Source organism: Equus caballus, chromosome 9 (assembly GCF_041296265.1).
Source record: "Equus caballus isolate H_3958 breed thoroughbred chromosome 9, TB-T2T, whole genome shotgun sequence".
In the NCBI taxonomy this organism is placed as follows: domain Eukaryota; kingdom Metazoa; phylum Chordata; class Mammalia; order Perissodactyla; family Equidae; genus Equus; species Equus caballus.
In genome coordinates this window covers 28,797,448-28,820,606 of record NC_091692.1, presented here as the reverse complement: position 1 = coordinate 28,820,606, position 23,159 = coordinate 28,797,448, and the positions used below count along the sequence as shown (strand labels likewise).

General features: G+C 34.9%; 1 protein-coding gene across 16 annotated transcripts in view; it reads left to right on the top strand.

Moving 5' to 3' along the window:
* RP1 (RP1 axonemal microtubule associated) overlaps positions 1–23,159 on the top strand; it is a 439,962-nt gene that overhangs the window by 213,935 nt on the left and 202,868 nt on the right. For all 16 annotated transcript variants that reach the window (XM_070222217.1, XM_070222225.1, XM_070222220.1 and 13 more), the window contains 6 exons: positions 994–1,145; positions 8,330–8,408; positions 21,549–21,624; positions 22,496–22,572; positions 22,680–22,711; positions 22,885–23,014. In XM_070222217.1, coding sequence (XP_070078318.1) covers positions 994–1,145; positions 8,330–8,408; positions 21,549–21,624; positions 22,496–22,572; positions 22,680–22,711; positions 22,885–23,014 — 546 coding nt within the window. The remainder of the gene's footprint in view (positions 1–993; positions 1,146–8,329; positions 8,409–21,548; positions 21,625–22,495; positions 22,573–22,679; positions 22,712–22,884; positions 23,015–23,159) is intronic.

The following is a 23,159-nucleotide window of genomic DNA, read 5'->3' as shown; positions in this document are numbered from 1 at the left end:
GACCACTGGTTAGTTTCAGGCCACAGATTCCCACCTGTCATCTGTGGGCTGTGGTTCCAATGTCAGTTCAGTTTTAAAAGTTTTGCAGTGTTATTCAGATCTGTCCCACATGTTTACTATTCATTGGCGAATCTGGGGTCTGGGTGGAGGTTTATCTGTTAATATAGATCTCAAAGTCTTTAGTATGCTGGGTAGGATCAGATTAATGCGTCTTCAGCTTAGAGGTGAGCTCAGGAGTTCATAAACAACTTTATGGGTTTGCTTTTCTTCCCTCTTCATAACGTCTTTGGTATTTTTCAGTTCCATGACTCCTATTTTTAGCCATTTTGCTGATTAGCTGGTGCTTTAGTTTTCCTGTTTTTCTGTGCACTTCTATAGTCTTCTTGTGTCTAGGGCTAAGCAGTGGTAGGACAGAGAAAGGAAAGAAAGCAATAGAGATTGGTCGCACCCTATTAAAGTCCAGCTCCTCTGAAGAGAGGTGAAGTTTTTCTCTCTCAGAGTGTTGGCTCCTGTATGCTTCTGTGCCCAGGTACTTGGATGTGAGAGAATGGAGAAATGAAAGAGAAGAAAAGTGGTAGAATATCTGAACCTTTTCTATGTGTTAGGAGTTCCTTCTCCTGTTTCTTGAGCCAGAGCAAGAGAGCTTCTCCTGAGCTCCCTGTGTCTGAACTCCAGTGCCTCCTTCCAGGTTTCTGGTGCACTAAGCCCAAAAGGGAGATACCAGAGGATGAAAAATCGTAAACTCACTGTTTATTTTTACTTTAAATTCTGGTCTTCTTCCTCAATCCTCCTGCTACTGTATACTTTTCAGAGTCTTCATATACCTGCTCCATGCATTCTGTCAAGATTTTATAGATGTATTCAGTGGGAGAGACTAGGTGGAGTGTGTTACTACATTTCACCTGGAACTGGAACTCTTGATTAGATACATGTAAATTTTCTATCATATGAGTAATGCCTGGCATATAAAGCTTATTTTTCTTTTGTTGTCAGTGACAATATATGAAGTACACGTGGCAACGGGTGAGCTTTGGAATGCTGGAACAGTAGCAAATGTCTACATGTCTATCTATGGGGAAAAGGGAGATACAGGATCCAGACAACTATTTAGATCGAAGACCTCCTTCAGTTTTTTAAGAGGACAAGTAAGTGAGCAAAAAGCCCTTTGTCTGACTTTTTAAAAAATTTTGGTAAAAAATACATAAGACAAAATTTACCACCTTTAAATATCTTTAAATGCACAGTTCTGTAATGTTAAGTATATTCACTGATTGTGCAACAGATCTCCAGAAATTTTTCATCTTGCAAAACTGAAACTTTATACTCGTTAAACAACTCCTCATTTCCCCCTTCCCCAGCCCCTGGTAACCACCATTCTACTTTCTGTTTCTATGAATTTGACTACTTTAGATATCTCGTATAATTAGAATCAGACAATAATTGTCTTTTTGTGACTGGCTTATTTCACTTAGCATAATGTCCTTAAGTTTCATCCATGTTGGAGAATGTGACAGGCTGAATAATATTCCATTATCACATTTTCTTTATCCATTGATGGGAAATTTGATTTTTTTGAACTCTTGGCTATTGTTCATAGTGCAGCTATGAACATGGATATGCAAATATTTCCTTGTACCTTCTATTCTTTTGGCTATATACTCAGAAGCAGAATTGCTAGATCATATGAAAGTTCCATATATAATTTTTGGGGAAACTGGCACAACTGTTTGCATAGTGATTTCACCATTTTACATTCCTACCAACGTTGTACAAGCATGCTAGTTTCTCACTATTCTCAACAACCCTTGTTATTTTCTGTTTTTTGACAGTAACCATCCTAATGGATGTGAGGTGATATCTCATTGTTTTGATTTGCATTTCTTTAATGTTAATTGGTTTTGACATCTTTTTATACATTTGTTGGTGATTTGTAAATCATTTTTGGAGAAATGTTTATTCAAGTACTTTGCCATTTTAAAATCAAGTTATTTGTTTATTTGTTGTTGAGTTGTAGGAGTCCTTTGTGTATTCTGGGTATTAACCCTTTGTCACATATTTGATTTGTAAATATTTTCTCCCATTGTGTAAGTTGCTTTTTCACTCTTTTAATTTTGTCCTTTGATGCACAGAAGGTTTTAAGTTTGATGTAGTCCCATTTGTCTATTTTGCGTTTTTTTTTTTTTTTTTTTTGGCATGTGCTTTTGGTGTCTTATTCAAGAAATCATTGCCAAATCCAATGTTCTCAAACTTTTCCCTATGTTTTTTTCTAGGAGTTTTTAGTTTGGGGTATTATATTTGATTTTTAATGCATTTTGGGTTAATTTTTGTATATGCCATAAGGTAAGGGTCCAACTTCATTCTTTTGCATGTGGATATCTAGTTTTCCCAACACTATTTTGAAGAGACTGTCCTTTTCCTGTTAAGTGGTCTTGGCACCCTTGTCAAAGATTGTTTGACTGTCTATTTGAGAGTTTATGTCTAGGCTCCCTAGTCTATATTATTGGTCTATATCTCTATCTTTGTGTCAGTACCACACCATTTTGAGTACTGTAGCTTTGTAACATGTTTTGAAGCCAGGAAGTGTGAGACCTCCAAGTTTATTCTTATTTTTTAAGATTGTTTTGACTATTCAGGGTCCCTAGAGATTTCATATGAATTTTAGGATGGATTTTTCTATTTATGCAAAAACACCATTCAGGTTTTGATAGAGATTGTATTGGATCTGTAGATTGCTTTGGTAGTGTTGATGTCTAAGCAAAATTAACTCTACTAATCCATGAACACAGGATGTCTTTCTGTTTATTTGTATCTGCTTTCATTTCTTTCAGCAATCTTTTGAAGTTTTCAACATGTAAGTCTTTCAATTCCTTGGTTAGGTTTATTCCTAAGGCTTTTTTAAAAAGATTTTATTTTTCCTTTTTATCCCCAAAGCCCCCTGGTACATAGTTGTGTATTTTTAGTTGTGGGTCCTTCTAGTTGTGGCATGCGGGATGCTGCCTTAGCGTGGCTTGATGAGCAGGGCCATGTCTGTGCCCAGGATCTGAACCGGCAAAACCCTGGGCCGCCAAAGCAGAGCTCACGAACTTCACCACTCTGCCACGAGGCCAACACCTATTCCTAAGGTTTTTATTCTTTTTGATGCTATTGTAAATGGATTTGATTTCTTAATTCCTTTTGAAATTGGTGATTGTTAATGTATAGAAGCACAATTTTTTTAAGTGAATAAGTTTACTTCTCATTCTAGTTTTTTGAGTGCATTTTTCATGAAAGGGTGCTGAAACTTGTCAGATGTGTTTTCCGCATGAATTGAGACAATCATCTCACTTTTGTACTTCATTCAGTTAATATGGCTTATCACATTGATTTTTCATATGTTGAACCATCCTTTCATTCCAGGAATTAATCGTACTAGGTCATAGTGTATAATCCTTTTAAGATACTTTTAAATTTGGTTTGCTAATATTTTGTTGAGTATTTCTGCATAAATGTTTATCATGGTTATTGGTTTGTAGTTTTCTTGTGTCTGTCTGGCTTTGGTATCAGGCTAAGGCCAGCTTTATAGAATGAACTTGGAAGTATTCCCTTCTCTTCTGTTTTTTGGAAAAGTTTGAGGAGGGTTGGTGTTAATTCTTCTTTAAATGTTTGGGACTCAGGAGATTTTTGATTACCACTTCAATTTCCTTACTATTTATTGGTCTCTTCAGGTGTCCTATTTTTTCATGATTCTTTCTTGGTAGGTTGTGTGTTTCTAGGAATTTATCCATTTCTTCTAGGTTGTCCAATTTGTAGGCATGTAATTGTTAATAAAATTTTCTTACAATCCTCTTTTATTTCTATGACATTGGTTGTAATGTTCCCTCTTTCATTTCTGATTTTAGTTATTTGAGTCCTCTCATAGTTCTTAGTTCATCTAGCTAAGGGTTTGTCAATTTTGTTGATCTATTCAGAAAACCAACTCTTTGTTTCCTTGATTTTTTATGTTATTTTCTATTCTCTATTTTGTTTATCTCTGCTTAATCTTTATTATATCCTTCCTTCTGCCAACTTTTGGTTTAGTTTGTTCTTTTTTTAAATAGTTCCTTGATTTGTAAATTTAGTTTGTTTATTTGAAATCTTTCTTTTTTGTTTTTGAGGAAAATTGGCCCTGCGCTAACATCTGTTGCCAATCTTCCTCTTTTTGCTTGAGGAAGATGGTCGCTGAGCTTACATCTGTGCCAATCTTCCACTAGTTCACCTGGGATGCTTCCACAGCATGGCTTCACAAGTGTTGCTAGGTCCTTGCCTTGGATCTGAACCCGTGAACCCCAGGCCGCTGAAACCAAGCATGTGAACCTAACCACTATGCAACCCAACCAGCCCCCTTTCTTCTTTTTTAATGTAATCATTTAAGGGCATAACCTTACCTCTTAGCACTGCTTTTGCTGCATCCCATAAGTTTTGGTATATTGTGTTTTCATTTTCATTTGTCTCCATATATTTCCTAATTTCCCTTGTGATTTCTTTTTTAACACACTGGTTGTTTAAGCGTGTGTTATTTAATTTCCATGTCTTCGTAGATTTTCCTGTTTTCCTTCTGCTATTGATTTCTAGTTTCAGTCCATTGTTATCAGAAAAATTACTTGATGTGATTTCAGTATTTGTAAATTTGTTAAGATTTGTTTTGTGAAATAACATATGATCTATCCTGGAGAATGTTCCATGTGTACTTGAGAAAAATGTATATTTTGCTTTTGCTATTGTTGAGTAGAGAGTTTTGTGTATGTGTGTTCTATCCAGTTGTTCTATAAGTGTTGTTCAAGTCCTCTGTTTCCTTATTGATCTTCTGTCTAGCTCTTGTATCTATTATTGAAAGTGGGGCATTGACATCTCCTACTATTATTGTCTTGCTGTCTGTTTCTCCCTTCAGGTCTGTTAATGTTTGCTTTGTATATTTGGGAAGACTGAAGTTAGTGCATATATATTTATAATTGTTGTAGCTTCCTATTGAACTGACTCTTTATCATTATACAATATCTTTCTTTGTGACAATTTTTGACTTCAAGTCTATTTTGTCTTATAAAGTATGGATTCCTGCTCTCTTTTGGTTAGAATTTGCATGATGTATCTTCTCCCATTCTTTTATTTTCAGTCTGTGTGTATCCTTTTGTCTGAAGTAAGTCTATTTTTTAGTCAGTATATAGGTAATTTTTTTAATCTATTCAGCCTATGTTTTTGATGTGAGAGTTAATCAGTTTTCATTTAAAGTAATTACTGATAGAGAAATATTTACTATTGCCATTTTTTTGGTTTTCTATATGTCTTTTAGCTTTTTTGTCCCTCCTTTCCTCTCTTACAGTCTTTCTCTGTGTTTTGTTGATTTTTTGTAGTGAAATGCTTTGTTTGGTGTCTCTTCCTTTTGTGTATCTTCCATAGATATTATCTTTGTGGTTACCATTGCAGCTATGTAAAACATTTTAAAGTTGTAACAATCTGTTTTAAACTGATAACTTCAAACTTCAATACCAAAACTACTCTTTTATAGTTCCACCTTCGTAGATTCATTATTGATGTCACAAATATGTCCTTTTATATTATATACCCATTAACATAGGTTTATAGTTTTTTATGTTTTTATCTTTTAGTTCTATACAAGAATTATAAGTAAACTTATGCAGTGAAATTATAATAATAGAAGTTACTATATTTCTCCATGTATTTACTTTTACTGGGAGAATATATTTTTGTATGGCTTTATGTTGCTATCTAGTGTACTTTTCTTTCAATGTGAAAGACTGCCTTTACCTTCTCTTTTAGGGAAATCCAGTGGTAATGAACTCCCTCAGCTTTCATTTCTTTGGGAAGGTCTTAAATTTTCTTTATTTTTGAAGGATACAGAAATCTTGGTTGACAGATTTTTCTTTTAGCAGTTTGAATGTATTATCCCATTGCCTTCTAGCCTACATGATTTCTGCTGAGGAATCCACTCATAACTTATAGAAGCTCAGTATTACGTGATCAATTGCTTTTTTCTTGCTGCTTTCAGGATCTTTTCTTTAACTTTTGACAATTTGGTGATAATGTGTCTTGGTTTGGGTCTCTTTAAGTTTATCTTAGTTTTAATTCATTGATTTTCTTGAATTTGTATGTCCATTTCTCTCCTCAGATTTGGCAAGTTTTTGGACATTATTTCTTCAAATAAGCTCTTTGCCCTTTCTATCTCTTGTCGTCTTCTGGGACTCTTATAATTCATATACTGTTTTGTTCCATGGTATCCCATAAGTTCCTTAGGCTCTCATCATTTTATTCATTTTTTTTTTCCAGTTTAGATGATTTCACATGACCTGTCTTTTAGTTCACTGACTCTTTCTCTTCTGCCTGATCAAGTCTACTGTTGAAACTATCTAATGAATTTGTCAATTCAATTGTTGTGTTTATCATTTCCAGAATTTCTATTTGGTGCTTTCATATTTTTTCTTTCCTTTTGTTGATATTCTTGTTTTGGTCATGCATCAGTTTCCTGATTTTTTTAGTTGACTTTCTGCATTATCTTTTAGTTCATTGAACTTAAGACAGTTGTTTTAAATTTTTTCTCAGGAAGTTCAGACATCTGCGTTTCTTTAGGGCCAGTTTCTGGAATTTTATTTCATTCTTTTCATTGGGCCATGTTTCCCTCTTTCTTTATATGCATTGTGATGTTTTGCTGAGATTGGGCATTTGAAAAAACAACTCTCTCTCCCAATCTTAAAGGGCTAACTTTGTGTCAGGGAAGACCTTCACCAATGAGCCTGGTTAGTTTCTGGGACCTCTCGGACTTTTTCTGGCTATGTCTCTTCTCTGGGTTTGTATATGTGTTTTTACTGTCTTAATTTCCCTAAGATGCTTGCTTCTGTTTCTTCTCCAGTGCCCATAATCTCCTGCCCCACCCCATGTCTGCCTGCTGTACTACAGAATCTCTGTAGCTCTACATGCTATGGTACTCTCCTCTGTTTTCCTTGGCTTCCAAACTATGCTGCCATTACTGTTAGTACTTCAGATTAAGTGAGTGAGAAACCAATCCCTTAGGTAGCCTTCAGAGAAGCCAGAATTTTGTATGCGTTGTCCACTCTTTTGTTTCTTTCCCAAGAGAGGATCTAGAGTATTGAACATTTCCTCCCAGTCGTAATGCACTATGCCAAGTAGGGAGAGGTGCATGGGTACATGAAAAGCCACAAGTAGTCTTTGAGTATCTCAGGATGTTTCCATTGCATGTTTCCTCTCTCTCTCTGTCTTTTTTTTTTTTTTAGCTTTCTCTACATCAATTAAGTATTGTAACTCATAATTTTTTCTGCCAATATTTTCTGTTTTTGCATAGCAAGTCTTCCTTTTCTAGCAGATCTATTTCGTGGATAAAGGATAACTGTATTACCCATTAACCTGTACCATGCTTGGATACTATTTTTTTGCTAATGAATACTAATGGCTTTGTTATCTGTTATTTATATTATTTCTAGGTCCCTTATATAAAGGCAGAGTGGTTGCAAAGGAAAGTAGTCTTATTACATATCAGAGGAACTGAGCTCTAATCTTGGTTCTTTGCCTCACTTTTCTTATAGAAAATGGATATGTTTTTTTCTCACTGAGTCACTTTTAAAGATAAAATAAAATGTATGTGACAGTATTCCAAAATGCATAAGACACTATATAAATGCAAAGGTTACTTTTTGTTTCTGGATTATTTTTCAATTGATATGCTACATCATGTATGTTTTTGCATTTTAACCTGTAGCATTATCTTAAATATTACCAAAGGAACTCTGGGCTCCTCAGTTTTACCCATATTCTGAATACATAAACCACTGGAGCCACAAACATTAATAGGTTTGATTGCAACAGCACACTGGGACTTCAGAGCACTGGTATAAATTTCTAATAATTCTTGCATCAGCATCCTAAAATTACTTTAGGAACATTATATTTATGAATGGCCCAGAAACATTACTAAGAAAAATTCCATCTCATGGGAGATAAGATTCAGTTGTATTCAAATGAATGGAAATTTTTAGTATATTTTATAATTATTACATTTATGTTATCAATATTTGAAAAATATTATTCTAGAGGGTTCCAAAATTTGTGCTTTTATAATGAAAACTTGGCAACAAAGAGGGGCAGGGTATATTTGAAAACTTATTACTGTACTCTATCAGTTAAAATTGTTTTATCTCTACTTTCTTAATTTATACAGATTTGTGTATTTACTGAATCAACATAATTCTTCTCACCATCAGTTTTTACTGTATCTTAATTTTTACTCTAGTTAGAAATCAGACTTGTAGTCTGGATCAAACTATACTTTTTTGATTTGTTACAGACTGACACCTTCTCCTTGGAAGCTGTGCACCTTGGGGATTTGTACAAGATTGTCATAGGCCATGATGGGCTTGGCCCTGGTAAGAGTCTTTCATAGGTAGATAATCAATGTCTGATTCTGCTCTATTCATGTGAAACCCTGTACAAGTCTAGAAAATAATTATGGAAAACTTGTAATAAAATAATCTCTAAGTATTGATTATCTGAAATGAAAATATTGTCCATAGATAATCTTTAAATTTTAAGTAGATATATTTTTCGTCAAAATGACATAGAATTGTCCAAATGAATGCTCTGCTTAGAATGCTAGAAAGGATGATGCATGAAAATTGGGGAAATGTCAAATTTATATGTGGCTACATTCCAGCATGCTACTGGTGGATGTAGCAGCAGCGTCCTCTGGGAGTGATATTCCATGAAGTGCTAGCAATAGTGCCAACAGTCACACATTAAGGGCACTGTTCTGGCAGCAAGGTCTTAGCTGTGTTTTGTGTTTTCTGCTGCAATTTTGTTTAGATTTCTTCTTCATTTTCCCATCAATTCTGTGAGATGACCCACATCTTCCCAATAAATTCATTTTCTGTCATAAGATAAACAAAATCCTTTCACAAAAGACAAAAGTACTAAAGTGCACCTACCACAAAAAGGATAAAAAAACAGAAAGCATCAGGGGCTGGCCCCGTGGCCGAGTGGTTAAGTTCGTGCACTCCGCAGCAGGCGGCCCAGTGTTTCGTTAGTTCGAATCCTGGGCACGGACATGGCACTGCTCATCGGACCACGCTGAGGCAGCGTCCCACATGCCACAACTAGAAGAACCCACAACGAAGAATACACAACTATGTACCGGGGGGCTTTGGGGAGAAAAAGGAAAAAATAAAAAATCTAAAAAAAAAAAAAAAAGAAAAAACCAGAAAGCATCAAACAATATGAAAAACTCTAAAAAGTATCAATGTATAATTTTAAAAATGTTAAGAACAAAGTTCTCATATCAATATATAATGAATGTGTGTTTAAATAATGTGTTTAAATAGTTAATGAAAAAGTTAGCAGGATGACAAAGCTGGTTCAAAGGAGGTTCCCAAAACTGAAAAATATATACTTATAATCAGTGCAAAAAAGAATGATGAATAAGATTAATAAGTAAAAAATATGGCTACTGTCCTAACATAAAAACAGAATCTTTGAGGTTGTCCTCTCACTTGGACAAAATTCATTTATATTTTGACCAGACACAAATCTTCTGCATTTTATTTTTCTGTCAGTAGACAGCTAATTTTAGAGAGTCTGAGCCCTAATCCATAGTAAATGCTAAGTCAAATAACCTTACCTTTCTGCAGGGAGTCAGATGACTCTCAGGCAGCCTTGTTAGACAGTGCTCAAGTAAAACATTAAAAGGATGTGTTAACGTGCCCAAGCTAACACCTACATGCTAACTAATTCAATTTTCTAAATTGTTTTGGTGGATCTGCTATGTATAAGGTGCTGTACCAAGTATTTTCTATAGTAAGTATAAAGATAACCAAATTGGAATTCTGTCCTTGAGTCCACCAAGAGATAGCAAGATGATTTTAAATCCTAAAAAGTTTGGCACAACATTTTGCTTCCTGATGCCAGTTGAGAGTTCAAGTCCTGTCTTTTTTTCCCTTCTACATTGTGATTTTCCCAGTTTATCCACTACATGGAATTTCAGTAATTGAGTTATCATCACCGTGACATAGTGAAGAAAATACTAGAATCTAAGCCAGCGACAGGTTTGAATCCAGGCCCTGTCACTTGTTGACTTTTTGATCTTGAGTGAATCATTTAACGTCTCTGAGCTTCAGTCCATACTGTGTAAAGTGAGGTAGAGACCTCATGTGGTTATTGTGAGGATTATGTGACATTGTTTATGAATGGCAAAGCAGTATACATTTGTCAGTAAAAGATGAATAGATAGGCAGTAGAATTTTTTAAAAAATTACAATTTTCAATAACAATTGAATATGTTGTTTTATAAAATTCATCTCTTTTCTTCCATTTCCACATTTTTCCTATGTATATTCTAAGAAGGAAACTAAAAAATTTTTCTTATAATCTTGCTTCCTTTACCTCCTCTCTACCGCTTTATTTTAAAAATCAACATATTTATCTAAGAGTACTTTTGGGACTTGATGTTGGTGTAAATGGCAAGGGCAAGCAGGATTAAATTACAGGTTGTGTTTACCACTGGTGAAAATAGGAAAAGGGTAGAGGTAACCAGCATTTACACCTGTACCTTATCCTGCTACTTCCCTTTGAGTCGTTCAGCCCACAGTCTTTGAATGTCTACTGTGTGCAACTTACTGTTCTTGTTTTAGGATTGGAAAAGTATCTCCTCCATATGTCCACTTCTCTTCCACCACTCTGGGTATTTGACTTCATAGTGTAGTGCTAATTCTGTAGGAAAATAGAACTGAGCTTCTGTGTCTCCTAAGTCCTTCCTTCCATGGATCAAAAGTGCTTAAGTTTTTGTTTGTTTGTTTAACTTAAAAGGAAATACTGTTATTTGAAATACTTGAAAGTTTCTATGAGAATAGATTTTAAATGTTCTCCCCATAAGAAAAACAGCAACAAAAGAAGTAATTATGTGAGGCGAAGGATGTGTTAACCGACCTTATTGTGGTAATTATTTAGTAATATATACATGTGTCAACTCAATACATTGTATACTTTAAACTTACACATGTTATATGTCAGTTATATCTCAGTAAAGTTGAGGGAAGAAAAAGAAGTTGTGTAAGAAGCAAATAAAAATTGAGAAAAATGTGAGAAAGGAAATAATAAAGATAATAGAAATCAAAGACAGAAAATAGAAAAACAGAAAAATTGATGTCACTTATATGAATGTGTCCCTGAAGAAAAAAATAAAGCCCACGTAGTAAACCAAACATTGAAAAGTCTAATAAAAAAGAGAAAGAAAATAAATGCCAAAATAAAATAAAGTGAATATAGCTGCAAATACATACTAGAAAAAATTTTTGAGTGTACTGTACACAATTTTGGGCTAAATTTGAAGCTCTGCATGAAACAGATGATTATCTAAGAAAAATTGACCAAAGAAATTTGGCTTAAGAAATTTTGAATGACCCAAGAAAGGAAATTTGACTCAATACTGATCCAAGAAAAAGTAGAAAATAAGAATAGTCAGTAACAATAAGTTTTTTAGAAGGCTAATCTCCTTCTAAAACCTCTGGTTCTGTTTGGATTTATGAACATTTTCTCTGAAATGTCCAAAAAGCATACATTTCTAATTCTATATAGAATGTTCCAGACTATGGAATTTGAAAGCTTTTAAATAGACTCAATGATACCAAAACTTGAAAATGTACAAAAATATAGAACTATGATTTAGTGCTTTTCGCTTTGTCCTCTCATATGTTTCCAGTGTGAACAAGAACTACTATGGGCCTCAGAGGACCTATTACAAAGGAGTTATCTTTCTGTTTAGCAACTCATAGTTTATATTGAAAAATTCAAGCAAACAATTTTATTTGATAATATTTCCACATTTGTTTAAAAATATTTGCTATGGTCTGAATGTTTGTGTCGCCCCCAAATTTACGTAGTGAAATCCTAACGCTGAATGCAATGTTATGGGCTTAGTGCTCTTATAAAAGAGGCTCCAGAGAGATCCCTAATCCCTTCCATCTTGTGAGGACACAGCGAGGAGGTGCTGGCTATGAACCAGGAAGAGAGACCTCATCAGAAGGTGACCATGCTGGAGCCCTTCTCTTGGATTACCCAGCCCCCAGAACTATGAGAAGTAAATTTCTGTTGTTTATAAGCTACCTAGTCTGTGGTATTTTGTTATAGCAGCCCAAGAAGACTAAGACAACATTTTAACTTGACAGTAAAATTTCTCATTTTCTTCTACCCCAAATATTCAAATAAAATTGATGTTGTGTGACTCCTGAGGGTTCCCACGGTTGCTGGCATGATGTTGTGTATCCCATAGTCTTCATTCTCCAGAAGAACAGCTGTAGATCAGCCTCACTGATAAATGTATGTACATTTATCCTAAGTTAAATGTGTACAAAGTGAATCAAGAAGTATAATCAAGGAATAATATATAACAACTAAGTAGGGTTCATGCCAAGAAATTGAAGGATAGTTCAGTATTAGGAAATCTGTTAATAAAATACATCGCCTCAGAAGGTTGAAGCAGAAAAATTATTTGTTAGCAGTCAAATAATACTATTATTAAAAATTCTTTCAAAATTCTGAAACAGAAAAAGTATTTATTTAAAATTATTTTTAAATAATTTAACTCGACAACCACTTAATAAACAATGAAATTCATTAAAATTAGAACTACAAGAATTTTCTCATTATGAATATAGTCATTCTTTGGAAAGCATTATAAATGCTTTTTAAAACTGTTAAAAGTTTGGAAAGTAGAAGATAATGTTATTGCTTATGGGTGATATAAATGTCTATTCAAATGCAAGGAGGATTAACTGAAAAATGAATAGAAGAAATAAGAGAATTTATAAAGTGACAAGTTAAATCAATTTACAGTAACTGGAGGCTGTTTTTCTTATATAGAAAATACGAGATATAAAAGATCTTATTCAGAGTAGCAACAAAAAGTATAAGATATATAATTGGCATCAACAATAAAAAATACATACCCATGTGAATTATTAGACTGGTCTTGTCTGAAAGCCATATTGAGAAGTAATAGGAGGTTCTAGCAAAGAAAGTTTTGTTTATAGGTTCTGTCCCTCTTTCAGATTCAGTGAACATATTGTTCCCTAATGATTTATTTAGCAGTGATCTGGCTGTGTAATCCAGTTCTCGTTTGTGATACTCCAACAGTACTGTTTTTTTTGGTGAGAGAGGTGAAAGCTTTGTGCTTCCATGTATTAGGTTTAGGTCCTAGCTGCCTATGCCTGTGGTGAATCAGCAGTAAATGGACTTTAGAATTTCGATTAACCAAATTGCACCCAGATCTGTCCATTTGGTTGAGCAAATCAATCTGCTGTGAGATTCATTTTACCTAATATCTAAGACTATAGTGTAGTGAATCTGCTTCAGTGGTTTCTTTATAGAAAGATTGTTGGTCACTCTGAAATCATTTGAGTTATCACAAGTGAGGAAATGATAAGAGAATTGGAAAGAGGTGGTGGTAATAATGCATAGATGTACCTACTAATTTTGATAAGAGTCATCAGATACTCAGAGGAGAGAAAAGCTGAAATATAGGGTAATGCAATTAACCTAAAGGTATGTCCTGAGACAGCTGACTTCCTTTTTCTATCACTAAGTGAAATAAACTAGTCACAAAAGACCACATATTGTGTGATTCCATTTATATGAAATCTCCAGAATAGGCAAATCTATCAAAATCAGGAAGTAGATTAGTGGTTGCCTAAATTTGGGAGAGAGGAGGAGGGTGGCGGTTGGGAATGAATGTGAATAGGTACAAGGTTTCTGTTTGACATAGTGAAAATATACTGAATATGAGTTACGATGATAGTTGCAAATCTCTGGGAATGTGCTACAAACCACTGATCCCGTTTAAATAGGTGAACTTCGTCAACTATTATTTCACAATAAAGCTGTTAAAATTATGTTATTTATCTGGAAAAATTAAAAGGATAAAATAGGCTATAACATTTTGAAAAAGATTAACAAGGAAGACTCACATTAAAATGCATTAAGATGATAATTTTTAAGTATAGTTTAGTTCACATCACAATGATAGCTAAATCTGGCACAGAATGTGATCTGAACCAGATTTTAAGTGGATTTAATAGAAAAATGAGCAATGGATATTAAAAAAGCAATTCAAAAAGACCAAAAATGAGTAATAAAAATTTAAAAACTTAATGATAAGCTATGTTTTAATTAATTTTTTTATTTGCAGATAATTGTAGATTCACATGCAGTTATACAAAGTAATTCAGATAGATTCTCTGTATCCTTTACCCACTTCTCCCCAATGTTAACCTCTTGCAAAGGGATACCACAATATCACTACCAGGATATTGATGTCTATACAATCAAGACACAAAAGAGTACCATCACTACAATGATCTATCATGTCCCCCTTTTATAGCCACATCCACTTTCTTTCCTTTATTCCTTCCTCAATCCCCTGTTCTTAACCCCTTGCAACCACTAATCTGTACTATGTACCTATAATTTTCTCATTTCAAGACAGTTATATAAATGAAATCAATTACAAATTATGTAATTTGTTGGGAATGTTTTTTTTCACTCTGTATAATTTCCTAGAGATTCATTCAAGTTGTAATGTGTGTCAGTAGTTTGTTCCTTTCTATTACTGAGTAATATTCCATGGTATGGATTCCCTCAGTTTGTTTAGCCATTCACCTATTGAAGGACATTTGGATCGTTCCCAGTTTGGGACTATGACGAATAAAGCTGCCATGAACATTTGTGTACAGAGTTTTATGTGAACATGTTTTCTTTTCTCTGGGAATAATGCCCAAGAATGCAATTGATGTGTCGTATGGTAGTTGCATGTTTAGGTTTACAAAAAATTGCCAAACTTTTTCACAGTGACAATACCGTTTTATATTCACACCAACAATGTATGTGTGATCCATTTTCTCAGCATCCATGTCAGCATTTGGTGTTTTGTTATGCTTTTTTTGCCATTCTGATGGGTGTGTAGTGATTTCTCATTTTGATGTTAATTTGCATTTCTATAAAGATAATGATGTTGAACATATTTTCATGTGTTTATTTGCCATCTCTATATCCTCTCCAGGGAAATGTCTTTTTATGTTCTTTGCCTTTTTTATAATGGATTTTTTTTTAAATGTTAAGATTTAAGAATTCTTTTCATATTATAGATACTACTCTTTTGTTGGATATATGGCATGCAAATATTTCTTCCCGGTCTGTAGCTTCTCATTCCATCCTCTTAACAGGATCTTTTGCAGAGCAAAATTTTTAGTTTTTATTAATTTTTCTCTTTAGGGATTGTACTTTTGGGGTTAAGTCTAAGAACTCTTTTCCTAGCCCTAGATCGTAAAGATTCTTTTTCCTATCTTTTTTCTCAAAGTTTTATAGTTTTGCATTTAATTTTGTGATTTCTTTTGAGTTAGTTTTTGTATAAAGTGTGAGGTGTAGGTTGAAGTTAATTTTTTTAATCTATGAATGTCTGATTACTCCAACACCGTTTGTTGAAAAGTCTATTCTTCCTCCACTGAACTGCTTTTACCCCTTTTTCAGAAATCAGTTGGGTATATTTATGTGGGATTATTTCTGGGTTCTCTATTCTGTTCCACTGATCTATGTGTCTATCCTGCCAATAACAGACTGATTTGATAGCTATTTGGTAGTATTAACATCAGGTACACTGATTACTCCTATTTTAATATTTGTCAAGATTGTTTTAGCTATTTTAAGGCCTGTTTTTCTCTATATAAATTTTAGAAAAGGTTGCCCATATCTATAATAAAACTTACTGTGATTTTGTTGGAATTGCATCACTATCAAACCTATTGGGGAGAATTGATGTCTTTACTATGTTGGGGCTTCCAATCCATAAACATAGTATGTCTCTCCATTTGTTTATGTCTTCTTTGATTTCTTTCCTTAGCATTTTATAATTTTCAGTATATAGATTCTGCACATTTTGTTACATTTATATGTAAATATTTAATCTCTAACATAATTGTAAGTGGTATTGTGGTTTAAATTTCAGTTTTCACATGTCCATTGTTAGCATATGGAAATGTGGTTTATTTTTGTGTAGTGATTTGTCTTGTATCTGAGACCTTACTCAACTCAGTTTTTGGTTTTGGGAGGTTTTTTTGTAGATTCTTTGGGAGTTTCTCTGTAGACAATCATGTCATTTGCAAATAGGAAGAGTTTTATTTTTTTCTTTCCCATCTTTCTTGCCCTTTATTTATTTTTCTTCCCTTATCACAGTGGTTGGAACTTCTAGTACAGTCATGCACTGCATAATGATGTTTTCGTCAATGATGGACCACATGTACAATGATGGTCCCATAAGATTAGTACCATATAGCCTGGGTATATAGTAGGCTATGCCATCTAGGTTTGTGTAAGTACTGTAGGGGAGGAAGAAATTTTCCTCTGCCCTTCTAGGTTCTTCCGGCTGGTCTAAGAATTAAATTGGCATGAGACAGATTAACAGGAGAAAAAAAAGCAAAAGTTTGATAAAATGTATATGTGAGAGAAACCCAGGAAAACTGAGTAACTCACCAAAATGGCCAAAGCCCTCACCTTAAATACCAGTCTTAGCTAAAGACAAAGGAGATGTTGGGAGTGGGGAAAGTCAAAGACTTCCAAGGGAAGGAAGGCAATTCACAGGTAAGTGAAAAGGAGCAAACTTATGGAAAACAAGTGTGTGTTTGGCCACCTGGAAACAAAGAACACAGAGGGGAGCCCAACAAACAGGCTTTTCTTGGTTCCTCCCTGTCTACCACCTCATTCATGTTATACTAAGGTGATAGCTTGCTTCCTGAGACTAGTTTTTTTTTTTAATCTGAATTCTTTTAGGCAGTTAATGGGGAGGTAACAAGGAAAACTTTCTGACTCTTTTCTTTCTTAAAAATAATCAGCCTAAAATAATTCTTATCTTAAAGAGACACGTTTTGGGGTGGCAGATTTTGTTCCCCTTTAGTACACCTGCTGATGTTCACACAAGGACAGAATTGCCTAATGATGCATTTCTCATAACGTGTCCTCATCATTAAGCAATGCATGACTGTACTATATTGAATAAGAATGGTGAGGGGGAAATATTTGCATTGTTTCTTATTATAGTGGAAAGTGTACAGTTTTTCACTGTTAAGTATAAAATTAGCTGTAGGTTTTTTGTAATTTCAACTTTATCAAGTTGAAATTTTCCTATGTGGTAGGCTGGAAAATGGCCCCCAAAAGATATTCATGTACTGATCTCTGGAACTGTGAATGTTATCTTACATGGAAAAATTGACTTTGTAGCTGTCATTAAGTTAAGGATCTTGAGATGAGGAGATTATCCTAGGTTATCTAGGTAGGCTCAAGGTAATCACAAGGATCATTATAAGAGGGAGGTAAGAGAGTCAAAGTCAGAGAAGAGAATATGGCAATGGAAACAGAGGTGAGAGATTTAAAGGTGCTATCTCCTGGCTTTGAAGAAGAAAGGACCACAAGCCATTAGAAGCTGGAAAAGGCAAAGATGCTCTAGGCTTCACTTCACCACACCCATGTCAGCAGGACTCAGTGAGCAGCTGAGCACCTGTTATCAGCTGGCAACAAGGAGAATGAATAGAGCAATGCAAGCTGTGACTAGTCAGCACTCCACTATTTCGCCATCCCTGGTGTCAGTGAGTCCCATTGGAGGCTGAGTGTCCACCCCTACTTAGCATCAGAAGGTGGAACGAGGTGGGACAAGGTGGAGTAGTTGAGGTTATACTTCCTCTGTGCCTTGGTCATCAGTGAGGCCCAAGGGAAATCTGAGCTTCTACTCCTACCCAGCATCAACAAGGCTGAGTGAAGTAGAGGAGGTGAGGCTAGTTGGCACTCTATAGCCTTACTCCCCTCCCCTTTGTGACAGGGCCTAGTAGGGAGCTGAGCTTCTGCCCTCACCCTACAACAGAAAGGGGTGAGATTCAGTCCCTGCCTGCCCCATCTCTGGAAGCAGACGGGCACACTAGGGAGTTGATTCCCTTGCTCTGAGACAGTCAGGCACTGTAAATACCTTACTTTTGTGAGGAAGGTATCAGTGAGCAAGAGGATGAGGTGAACTCCCACTCAGCTATCTGCAGTGAGTGAGTGCCCCGCTTCTGCCTGGGTGGTGTCAGAAGTTGCTTGTGTACACACACACACAGCTTATGCTCCATCTAAAACATCTTCCTCTAAAAAGAAGATTAAATAGGACTCAGAGTCTCATAATATTATATCCAAAATGTGAAGGATATATTAAAAAAATCAGTTGACATATAAAGAACTTGGGAAAAATGGCCAGAAAAGTAAATCTTTAGTATTATTCAAAGAAATACAGTATTTAAAATTGTTTTCTTCTTATCAAGTTTTGATTAGAAAATTCACAAGGCTACTATAATATATAGAAAAGAACCTCTAAATCTCAGTGAATTACAATATTTATTTCATGTCTACATCAGCTTTTGGCTGATCTTGGCCTAACTTGACTATTCTTGGCTGGACTTTGCTGGGTTCCTGGCCCTGATGTGGCGTCATGTCTACACCACTCTATCCAGAATGAGCAATGCTACCTGAGGCATGCTCTTCTCATGGACAAAGACCTTAGTTAGAACAAGGCTTGTGGTCATTTTTATCCACGTTTCACTGGCTAGATCAAATCTAATGGCCAAGACCAAAGTCATTGGGGTAAGGGTAGGGGAGAAAGAATTATGGACAAATAATGCAGTATTCCATGACTAATGTTACTAAATATTGTTTGACAATAATACTTAATTTGACTCAGTAATCCATTTCTAGAAAGCTATCCAAAAATATTGAGAAATATAAATAATATGCTCAAAATTGCGACTATATTATATATAATAGCAAAATTCTATATCTTGCAATAGGAAATATATTTATATGGTACATCCATACACTGAAATATCATGCGACTTTAAAAATCATGTTGTCAAAGATCTTTAAGAAAAATGGGGAAATGCTCATGAACAAAGCACATGTATGATTTGGGTAATTAATACTTACTAGCTTCTGTACTCACTAATACTCACAAACTAGCCCCCAATCCAAGGGCTTTACACAGCACATTTATTTGTTTTTCACACAATAGTCTGATGTGAGTTGAAAAGTCTTCCAGGCAGCTATTCTTCAAGCAGTGAATCAAGAGGCAGGCCCTGTCCAGTGTGTGGCCATGCTAGCTTCCAAGGTCACCACAGAAAGTGGAGTTGGCTAGAGGATTGTGGGGGACGTGTTTAAAGGCTGGGTCTGCAAGTGACTTATATCATTTTTGTTTACGTTCCATTGGCAAGAAATGAGTCATATGTCCCTCTGCTTAATTTCAGGAGAAGCTGAGAAATGTAGTCTTCTTGTGTAAGCGGAAAGAGGAAACAGTGTAGTGAGTGTATAGCCTTGTCTTTACTACAGCAGGACACCAACTCTTTACACAATAGGGCCCAGATCTGAATACATTTGGGCATTCTATGTATAGGCATAAAAAAAGATTGAAAATGTATAGACCAAGCTAACTGATTTCTTTTTTTTTTGGCAGACGCTGGAATAATACATGGTTTCAATACCTTTTTTGTCCATTTGTTTAAATCCAGTCCAATAGAAAATGAATAATTATTTTAAGTGGCAAATAATATTTTGAATAATACAAACTACTTATTACACGTATTCGTAAGAAATCAGCACATTCCAATAGAACTTTATATAAACCCTTTAATTCCTGTTCTTCCTGCCTAATTTCTCCAGGGACAGCCTGGCTTTGCCTTAGAACTTCATCTTTTCTAGTTCTAAATCCAGTCCTGGGTCTTCCCAACTTATGAGAAAAGCAAGTTAAAAAATGTAGATAATATATTTTTTATATAAATACTTTTAAATGAATTACTAATTAAACCAATTGACTTACAAAGTATTTTTTGAAAGATTTTATTTTTTTATTTTTTTCCTTTTTCTCTCCAAAGCCCCCCAGTACATAGTTGTATATTCTTCGTTGTGGGTCCTTCTAGTTGTGGCATGTGGGACGCCGCCTCAGTGTGGCTTGATGAGCAGTGCCATGTCCGCGCCCAGGGTTCGAACCAACGAAACACTGGGCCGCCTGCAGCGGAGCACGCAAACTTAACCACCTGGCCATGGAGCCAGCCCCACAAAGTATTTTTTAAATCAATATTCTCATTACCTCCAAAAGTTTTCTTTATAGACTCTTCAGTAGTTCTCAATCCATTTCAGAGTTCTGGTAATATTTTATTTTTCCTTAAATGAGTCAAGGAATTCTTTTTTTGTTGTTGTTGGTAGCACTTAAAAATGAAATGAAAGAAAGCATTTTGGAGGATGACATTCCAGGCATAGGGAACAGCATATGTAAAGGCATAGAATCATGAATGTTAATCATCTGTGGCAGTGGTTTTCAAAATGTGGTTCCTGGATCATCAGCATTGCTTGGGATCTTGTTGAAAATTCAATTCTTGCAATCTTTTCTGGGATGACAAACCATTCTGGTTTGCCTAGGCCTGCCCTGGTATTAGTACTGAAAATCTTGCCTTCTGAAAAACTCCTCTGTTTGTGGCAAACTGTGACAGTCAGTCACCTTAGATTGCCTATTCCAGGCCTACTGAATCAGAAACTCGGTGAAGGGTTCAGTGCTCTGTGTTTCATAATCCCTGCTGTGGTTCTGATACAAGCTAAAATCTGAGAACCACTGAACTAGGGATCTATGAGGAGTTTGGCACAGCTCAGTGATAGGAGTATGAGATGAGGGTTGAAGTTGGAGAGTAAGCAGAGACCAGGCAATGAAGACCCTTGTATGCTTTGTTAAAGAATTTTATCGTATAGCTAAGTATTAACTCATCAACTGAGGGAGTTTTAATTAGAAGAGGATATATTTTGAGCTGGCTCTTTGTGTAGATTATACCCCTGTGACGAGGTAAATATTCCATCTTATCTATAAGTTAAGTTGTATTTTAAGTTGTATTTTAACCAATTCTACTTTGCAAATTAATATAAAATTAAACATTTAAAAACAGGTTACTATCTTCATGTGTATCAGCTCAGTCTGTGTGCTTGGACAGAGTTTCTGAATGACTTCATTTTTAGCTTATCAAAACATATATTTTGTTTATGTAGACTTCATCCAAATTTGAGCTTTAATAACTTTCTATGTATATGTTTTGGAAATAGAAAGTATTGTTAACTTATCAGATGTATTCTTTGGAAGATGTTAGGTCAAGGATTATAAGTGCAGTTTATGAAATCAAGACCAACTACGGAATTTTTCTATTTTCAGCTGTTTAGAAAATCATATTGAAGTAGATATCATGAAATATAAAGTCTTAAAATATGCTGTGCTTTTGTTGCATGTATAAGAAATATGTTTAAATGCTTCTTACAGCTTGCTTCCCTTATATCTTGCTTTAATTGAAGTATTAAAACTTAAAGGTGTACAAAGCCTTTATGTATGTTGGAAGCTAGAACATCTTTCTCAAAACTTCAAGTAATACCTAAACCATACATATTCACACTACATTTTTCTTTCCCTAATTTGTGTTTAGGAAATGGATGGTTTCTTGAAGATGTTGTAGTCAAGGATCCCACAACAAACCGTGAATACACCTTCTTTTGTCACAGGTTTGTAGGTGTGCTTTTACATTGAACAAAGTAATTTCATATTATTCAGTTTCTCAAGGTTCATGTACGTTAGAGACCTGGATAGCTTGTTCACTTATTCCTGGTAATTTGTCCTTTGTTGGGAAACTTTTGTGAACATTGATTTTAGAGGCTGCCTCTTCTATTTAGACAGATATCCGTTATGTTTATGATCATTCCTGGTGAAACAAATTTAAGTCTTTCTCGATAAATTAAGGTAGATTTTTAAAATATGATTTCTCTTTACATATCAGTAAGGAGAATGAAAATTTCTGTCAAGAAAAGTTATTCCCTTTGACCAGGTCCCAAATTAGGTTCACAAATAATAAATATACAAAATAAATGTTGCATGTGGCTTTTATACAACAATGACATTGCTGACCCACTGTCACTAGGTCTTGATTTTTGAGTTATTTTCTCAATAGTGGTGATAGATTTGTTCTTTCTTTCAACACTCTCTTTCCTCTTTCCCCATGGAACCAATAATAGCCATTTATGAAAAAACTCACTATAATTTGAATTGTAGTTAGTGGCCAATGAACAGGATAAAATAATTGGTCTAGTAGATGTAAGATCTGTGACCTTGGTAGGCTAACTGATTGAGTAACTCACCTGTGGATTAGAGAAAAACATGTTTCATCCTTACTTGAGTGCAGCTTCTCCTACCTCCCTTGCACTCTAGTAGTCATTTTTTACATTTCCTTTTTTATTTTCTACTTCTCTGCTTTTACCAACTGGATAACCATGGCTTTTTCCAATTCCCATTATCCATTATTTCTAACGGCTAGATAATTGCCTGTCGTTAGTGTAAATATAAAGCCAGAATTTAATCAATACACTTTTCTTTCTGCAGATGGCTGGATCAAGGGGAAGATGATGGTAAAATTGTCAGAGAACTGTATGCCAGGGACTACAATATCATCTCTGCAAGTGAGTGTCATGTACACACCTGTCTTAGAAAATTCTGTTTTATGAATTTTCTGTTGAGGAAAGTATGACACTGTTGAAATTAACGGTCTTCTCTTTTCTATCCTCAGGGCAGAAGCTAGAATTTAATAGAAAAGAAACAGTAAGAATTTATTTTGGGGCTTAAATTATTTCGTACAAATGTTTAAATAGCAATTTGATGTATTAAAACAAAACAGTATATAGTGTTTATTAAGGAGTATTTCTTAGTAATTTCTTCTCTTTATCTTCTCATGTTGGTGTTTTTTGTTTGCTTTGTTTGGTTTCTCTGTTTAGTGGGCTGCAGAAAGCTGGAAGTTTATGAAAGGAAACACTCTTCAGTTCTACAACAGGCTTACTGGAGGATTTGTCCGTCTGCATCCAAATGGCACAGTTGACGCAGTTGGAAAGAAGACAGACAAATATGGTAAAATCCTTGGCCAAAGCATGTGGTGGCTATGGCAGGTTTGGAAGCTGGAGAAGGGTGGGTTTCTAGACGTAGTTTAATTTATAGTTTTGCTGCTTCTTTTTCAGATGGCTTTACACCAGTATTAGGCTATTTAAATAATTCA